General features: G+C 35.4%; 1 protein-coding gene across 1 annotated transcript; it reads right to left on the bottom strand.

The window, feature by feature from the left end:
* Nucleotides 1-5813: 5813 nt before the first annotated feature.
* On the bottom strand, nucleotides 5814-7529 carry LOC109828475. Its single transcript, XM_020395460.1, has 4 exons — nucleotides 6718-7529; nucleotides 6554-6641; nucleotides 6403-6480; nucleotides 5814-6170 (listed from the first exon to the last, which is right to left on the bottom strand). The coding sequence occupies exons 1-4, from the start codon at nucleotides 7527-7529 to the stop codon at nucleotides 5814-5816; spliced, it is 1335 nt and encodes a 444-aa protein (XP_020251049.1).
* Nucleotides 7530-8075: the final 546 nt, after the last annotated feature.

The raw sequence follows: 8075 nt of genomic DNA, 5'->3' as shown, positions 1-8075 counted from the left end.
GGCTTCAAACCACAACTTTCTTCCATTGTTAGCGCACCCCCAAATCAACATCGCACCCATGTACAAGGCAAAATCATCACAGGCTCCTCAGGCAACCTTCTTTCAACATGGCTATGTACAGCTTCTTGCATGGTGGCGCCTTCCTTATGTGCTCTGCTTGATTTGCCATGTTGTTCCTCCTCAGTTACCCGTGGCTTCAACTTCCTCCTATCTATAATTTTCTGTTTGATATTTGCCTTTAGCACCACCGGGTCTATAACCTCATCATGGCTTCCAAGCTTTTGAACTATTGTGTTTAGCCTGTTGATCTCAATCATAAATTCTTTACAATATGTACTCTTGCTCTGCTTTGTGGCAGATAGTATTCGTTTGAGACATTTAGCAGAATTTCTCCAAAAAGCAAGCTGCTGCTCAATGGGTAGATTCTCCACCTCTTCATCATCAATGGCATCGTCAATATGCTTTGCAATGATCTGAGATTGTTTAGAGATTATATTATAAAATAGGATTAGAACTAACATGGATGTTGTTTACATTTAACGTGAAATAAGTTAGACTTAACATTGTACTTACATAGCCTATTGATAAGTTCTTCCTCGTTTCCTCCTCATTCGCCTTCCTCTTTGCCTTAGGCTTATGATGCACTCCTTCGCCCCTCGGTACCGCGGGAAGTGCACGTATATTTGAAGGAGCAGGCCCTACTTCCACAATAGGCCTATGGACAAAAGCTATTGAAGCTGCCTTAGCCTTTGATGTTATTGTCCTCACCCTCAGAGATGAGACTTTCACATCCGCTGAAGCCCAACATGTCATTAGAGGTTTGGAGTAGTCGACGTAGGCATATTTCTTTATGCCGGTCATCTCGTAGTACCAAAGCTGTAACAAATACATTAAGCACTCAAATTAGAACTAGCAAGGCATAAATTAGAACTAAAATGATTAGCGAAGTAAATAAAACATGGGTGCAGCTAGAACTAACATGCTAAAAGTTAGAACTCACATGGCATAAATTGGAACTAACATGATCTCTGTTAGTTCTAACTTATGTCCACAGATAGAACCAACATGACCCAAATTAGAACTAACATGAAATAAGTTAGAACTAACATGGAAAAAACTAGAACTAACATGACCATACATTAGAACTCACATGACATAAATCAGAACAAAAATACTTGCTGAGTGAGTAAAACATGGAACTTACACACAATAGTGTCATGCAACCTGGGACATGTGTCATCCCTGACTTCTTCTTGCCCTTCAAAGCAACCCCAATGCCCCTGATAATTTCTGAATAAATTAATTGGGCCCATGCAACTCCATTGACCCTCTCAATGCTATCCAGGTACCTGAGTATAGGTCTAGGGATACCCTCCCCGCATCTGGGGCACCATATCAAAGAGCATTGGTACAGAATTTGCAGCAGAACAAAGTCTTGGATATCCTGCTGTTCTGTAGATTCCACAAGCCTCTCCAGTTGCCCTTCGAGGTAACTGCGATGGGTCTTTGTTCCTTTTTTTAACTTCTTCCCCTCTTCAGTCTTGAAAAGAGGAGCGAAGTATTGCACCCAGATTCTGTTTTTTGAGTCCCGATTGATACTTGGGACTTCTCCATTAACTGGGAAATATGTATGGTTGTGGACCCATTGTATATCAAATATAACTCTTTTTACCCCACCAGTCTTTGAATCAGGGATAGAAAATTCGCCATTGGCTTCATCATAATAGCTCAGCAGCAGTTCCAGTAAGGGGCGATCAGGCGCAGGAGGCCCAAATAAAATATAGTGCTCAAATATAGAGCCACGGTACGCATCCCTGTGCCACTGGCGCATCTTCGGGGCAATCCGCTTCATGAATTTCCAATACGCCCCGAAGTTGGCATTTAGCCTTATTTTTTCATCTGATTCAGTTCCAGCAAGCTTTTTCCTGTAAAGAAATAAAATTTTCAAGTTAAATTAGAACTAACGCCCACTAAAATTAGACCTAACACTAACGTCATCTAATAGAACTAACGCGGGCTGTTATAAAACTAACATGAACTCAATCTATAACTAACATTGACTCAAACTAGAACCAACGTGGGCTGTGCTTGAACCTATCACTGTTTAGTTCTAATTGAAATTAGGGCAAATTACGTCAGGTCTCAAAATAGTGAATAAAACCTAGCACATACTGCTTTTTTGGGGACGGTTCGCTGGTACGTCCAACCTCTGCCCTTTTTCTTTCCCGGTCTCGCGTTTCGACTGCCTGCCTTTGCATGACCAAGAGGGTTTGAGTGGCTTCCTCCGCGCTGCCAATCCCAGATGAACCATCTTTTCCCTTCGAATCGGCGCAATGAGCGACTTCGGAATCGTTAACGGATTCTACTTCCGCGGACGACATTTTTCCGGCGATATCCTTACCACTGTTGAAATCCGTCGAGAAAATTGGAAGTTGGAGAGTTTTGGCTCCTAAGCGGTGGAAGAGAGAGAGAGAGAGAGTGAGAAAGGGTACTTGAGTAGGGAGGGGGCGCGGTAACCCATGTTAGTCCTTTCAGATGGGCAAGTTCGTAAATAATTTAAATATTTTGGTATATCAAATTGTTATGGTTATATATTAAAGTGATATTTTTAAAATAACCTTATTTTATTATTAATATAACATAATATTATACTATTGTCAATATAATATAATATTATACTCTCATTCATATAATATAATATTATCAATAATGTTAATATTATGTTATGACTCGTGTGTTACTAATAGATTAATCTGTTATAAATATTCTAATATTATGTAATATACTATGGTCTTTAATAGGGCTGAGATTATTAATAGTAATTTAATAATATATTAGTAATTTATGATATATATGTAAATAGTTATTGTGAATATATTATCTTTACATTAACATATTTTACCAATAAATTATGTTAGATATTACATTAACATGTCAACTCTATATGCATTACATTTAATATATTATGCTAGATATTGTATTAACACCTCCTCAGACTCAAAACCAAAACACCAAAATTAAAACTTATTTTAGGTGTTTAGGAAAAGTGATAATGTTTTGGGTTGAAGACGATTTAGCTCAAAAAACACCATGGAATCCATACGGGAGCCTAAGTCATTTGTTTTACTGGTTTTGTTAGTTCTTGCTTAGATGTTGTTAGTTCTATCATCTTCCGTGTTAAGTCTAAGGGCACTCATGTTAGTTCTATAGCCGGCTAGCGCTAGTTAGAGCTTAAGTATTGGATCTAGCGTCTTTGTTCGTTCCAACTTAGTTGTTGTAAGTTCTCGCTTCTCCAGTGATAGATCCAGCTGTTCTCGTGTTATTTCCACCTCCATATAACTTTAAGTTCTAGTTTAAGTGTTGGGTCTATTGTACTTAATGAGTTATGTCATCTTATAATTATTACATATTATTTTCAAATAGTTAAATAATTTAATAATTTTGGTATATCAAATTGTTACGGTTATATATTATATTATATTTTTAAAATAACCTTATTTTATTATTAATATAACATAATATTATACTATTGTCATTATAATATAATCATTCATATAATATAATATTTTTAATAATGTTAATATTATTTTATGACTGGTATGTTACTAATAAATTAATGTGTTATAAATATTCTAATATTATGTAATATACTATGGTCTTTAATAGGGCTGAGATTATTAATAGTAATTTAATAATATATTAGTAATTTATGATATATATAAATAGGTGTTGTGAATATATTATCTTTACATTAACATATTTTACCAATAAATTATGTTAGATATTACATTAACATGTCAACTCTATATGCATTACATTTAATATATTATGCTAGATATTGTATTAACACCTCCTCAGACTCAAAACCAAAACACCAAAATTAAAACTTATTTTAGGTGTTTAGGAAAAGTGATAATGTTTTGGGTTGAAGACGATTTAGCTCAAAAAACACCATGGAATCCATACGGGAGCCTAAGTCATTTGTTTTACTGGTTTTGTTAGTTCTTGCTTAGATGTTGTTAGTTCTATCATCTTCCGTGTTAAGTCTAAGGGCACTCATGTTAGTTCTATAGCCGGCTAGCGCTAGTTAGAGCTTAAGTATTGGATCTAGCGTCTTTGTTCGTTCCAACTTAGTTGTTGTAAGTTCTCGCTTCTCCAGTGATAGATCCAGCTGTTCTCGTGTTATTTCCACCTCCATATAACTTTAAGTTCTAGTTTAAGTGTTGGGTCTATTGTACTTAATGAGTTATGTCATCTTATAATTATTACATATTATTTTCAAATAGTTAAATAATTTAATAATTTTGGTATATCAAATTGTTACGGTTATATATTATATTATATTTTTAAAATAACCTTATTTTATTATTAATATAACATAATATTATACTATTGTCATTATAATATAATCATTCATATAATATAATATTTTTAATAATGTTAATATTATTTTATGACTGGTATGTTACTAATAAATTAATGTGTTATAAATATTCTAATATTATGTAATATACTATGGTCTTTAATAGGGCTGAGATTATTAATAGTAATTTAATAATATATTAGTAATTTATGATATATATAAATAGGTGTTGTGAATATATTATCTTTACATTAACATATTTTACCAATAAATTATGTTAGATATTACATTAACATGTCAACTCTATATGCATTACATTTAATATATTATGCTAGATATTGTATTAACACCTCCTCAGACTCAAAACCAAAACACCAAAATTAAAACTTATTTTAGGTGTTTAGGAAAAGTGATAATGTTTTGGGTTGAAGACGATTTAGCTCAAAAAACACCATGGAATCCATACGGGAGCCTAAGTCATTTGTTTTACTGGTTTTGTTAGTTCTTGCTTAGATGTTGTTAGTTCTATCATCTTCCGTGTTAAGTCTAAGGGCACTCATGTTAGTTCTATAGCCGGCTAGCGCTAGTTAGAGCTTAAGTATTGGATCTAGCGTCTTTGTTCGTTCCAACTTAGTTGTTGTAAGTTCTCGCTTCTCCAGTGATAGATCCAGCTGTTCTCGTGTTATTTCCACCTCCATATAACTTTAAGTTCTAGTTTAAGTGTTGGGTCTATTGTACTTAATGAGTTATGTCATCTTATAATTATTACATATTATTTTCAAATAGTTAAATAATTTAATAATTTTGGTATATCAAATTGTTACGGTTATATATTATATTATATTTTTAAAATAACCTTATTTTATTATTAATATAACATAATATTATACTATTGTCATTATAATATAATCATTCATATAATATAATATTTTTAATAATGTTAATATTATTTTATGACTGGTATGTTACTAATAAATTAATGTGTTATAAATATTCTAATATTATGTAATATACTATGGTCTTTAATAGGGCTGAGATTATTAATAGTAATTTAATAATATATTAGTAATTTATGATATATATAAATAGGTGTTGTGAATATATTATCTTTACATTAACATATTTTACCAATAAATTATGTTAGATATTACATTAACATGTCAACTCTATATGCATTACATTTAATATATTATGCTAGATATTGTATTAACACCTCCTCAGACTCAAAACCAAAACACCAAAATTAAAACTTATTTTAGGTGTTTAGGAAAAGTGATAATGTTTTGGGTTGAAGACGATTTAGCTCAAAAAACACCATGGAATCCATACGGGAGCCTAAGTCATTTGTTTTACTGGTTTTGTTAGTTCTTGCTTAGATGTTGTTAGTTCTATCATCTTCCGTGTTAAGTCTAAGGGCACTCATGTTAGTTCTATAGCCGGCTAGCGCTAGTTAGAGCTTAAGTATTGGATCTAGCGTCTTTGTTCGTTCCAACTTAGTTGTTGTAAGTTCTCGCTTCTCCAGTGATAGATCCAGCTGTTCTCGTGTTATTTCCACATTTGCCTCAACAAAATCAACATGCTGTTCATCAAAAAAGTTTATGATTTTATTAACAGGCTCCATCCAAGCTTCGTGGCCAGCTGAACTGTAGTGGTTGACGATCTTTCCTTTCAGGTCAACCAGAACAAGATGCCAGTGATCGTTCCTGACCAAGGGGATCAACAGGTGTTGTATACGGACAGCGGTATATTTTTCAATATAGTTCAAAAATAGCTCGTACTGTTCCGTCCCGACGCCATAGAGTGAGTGCTGCAAACAAAGTAATGTATGGGTTGAACTTAAAAGGGGAGAATTCAGGATTACGCACGATGGATGATGGAACAAACATGATATAAACCAGAACTTACAAGGTGCCAAATAGAATTAACATGACTAACGGTAGAACTAACATGACACATGGTAGAACTAACATTGAGCGAACTAGAACTAACATGACTCATGATAGAACTAACACGTTAATTGAGAACTGACATGTACTTACAAGAAAGTACACAGAGACGATTCCAAATTTTTTGTCATATGCCTCTTGCTGAAGCGTTTCCAACAATGTCTCTTCCATCTGTAACATCAATGAAACATTAAAATACAATACGCGAAAGACATTATCAATTATTAAGCATGTATAAACTAACCTTGTCATCAAGCCGGCCACCACGAAGCAAATACAACAGCTCTTCTCTGTTTATATGGCTGTTGTCTGTTCTTATGACAGCATATCTCCTGAAAAGCATAACAAAACGGCAATTAGGACTAACAATGGGACGAACTAGCATATAAATGGTCAATTGAAACTTACCTGTGAACCTTTTGGGAGCAAAATTTGGTTAGGCAATTATTTTCAGCCGTATCGAGTCTTGTTGATACTGTAGATGATATCCTAAAATTATGTACAAAGGCACCAGAACTATTTAGTATGCGGATGTCAAAATCATCAGGGTTTTCAAGATCTTTATTTAGCTCGCCCAATAAAGATTTCTCCTCCGCTGACATTGGCTTCAACCTCAACGCATCCCAAGTGGGATATTGGTTGCCGGGGTAAAAATGGGAAACTTTCTTCTCTGTATGTACATATTCAGGACTTGATATGAGATCTATCATTTCTTTTTGCTTTTTCTTTCCTTTTCCCTCTGTGTAAGGGGTCCTCTTCCATTTAGATCTCTTGCTTTCCCTTTTCGGCGGTGGACTACCTGCCTTGGGCTTATTCCTTGGTGGAGCTGCTTCATCTGTCTCCGATTGCACATTCCTTGACAGATCTTCTATAATCTTGTCCACCTGGTGTGAAGTATCTACATCCATAGCCGCATTGCTATCTACATCCCCCCCTTCTCCACCAACATGCTCCCCTCCCATATCAACAGGCTCCTCCCCTTTATGTACAATCTCCTCAGCCCTACTCTCTACATTCTCCCCTTCTCTACCAACATGCTCGTCTTCAGGTGCTACAATCTCCTCCTTTTTATGTACAATCCCCTCTTCGTTATCAACATGCTCCTTTACCCTATCTGCATTCTCCACTTCCCTATCTACATTTTCATCCACCTTATCTACATTCTCCTCAGCATTGCTATCTACATCCCCCCCTTCTCCACCAACATGCTCCCCTCCCATATCAACAGGCTCCTCCCCTTTATGTACAATCTCCTCAGCCCTGCTCTCTACATTCTCCCCTTCTCTACCAACATGCTCGTCTTCAGGGCTACAATCTCCTCCTTTTTATGTACAATCCCCTCTTCGTTATCAACATGCTCCTTTACCCTATCTGCATTCTCCACTTCCCTATCTACATTTTCATCCACCTTATCTACATCCTCCTCAATCTTATTATCTACAATAATATCTTCTCTATCTACACTCTCCTCATCTTTATTCTCGGGGGCTTCATCCACAACTTTGCCTTCCATTGTGGTGACCCCCAAATCAACATCGCACCCATGTACAACAAAATCATCAACAGGCTCCTCAGCAACCTCTTCAACATTCTTATGTACAGCTTCTTGCATGGTGGCGCCTTCCTTATGTGCTCTGCTTGATTTGCCATGCTGTTCCTCCTCAGTTACCCGTGTCTTCAACTTCCTCCTATCCACAATTTTCTGTTTGATATTTGCCTTTAGCACCACCGGGTCTATAATCTCATCATGGCTTCCAAGCTTTTGA

The sequence above is a fragment of the Asparagus officinalis genome, unplaced genomic scaffold (genome assembly GCF_001876935.1).
Source record: "Asparagus officinalis unplaced genomic scaffold, Aspof.V1 AsparagusV1_Un1681, whole genome shotgun sequence".
In the NCBI taxonomy this organism is placed as follows: domain Eukaryota; kingdom Viridiplantae; phylum Streptophyta; class Magnoliopsida; order Asparagales; family Asparagaceae; genus Asparagus; species Asparagus officinalis.
The sequence above is the reverse complement of the archived record's forward strand: the minus strand, read 5'-3'. Positions and strand labels throughout refer to the sequence as shown.

Excerpts from the sequence above, each read along its gene's own strand:
- LOC109828475 (XM_020395460.1), bottom strand. The coding sequence starts at position 7,529 with ATGGGAGGGGAGCATGTTGGTGGAGAAGGGGGGGATGTAGATAGCAAT. Across the intron at positions 6,481-6,553 it reads GTGGCCGGCTTGATGACAAG|ATGGAAGAGACATTGTTGGA; the intron begins GTTAGTTTATAC and ends TTGATGTTACAG. Across the intron at positions 6,171-6,402 it reads TCGTCTCTGTGTACTTTCTT|CACTCACTCTATGGCGTCGG; the intron begins GTAAGTACATGT and ends CTTTGTTTGCAG.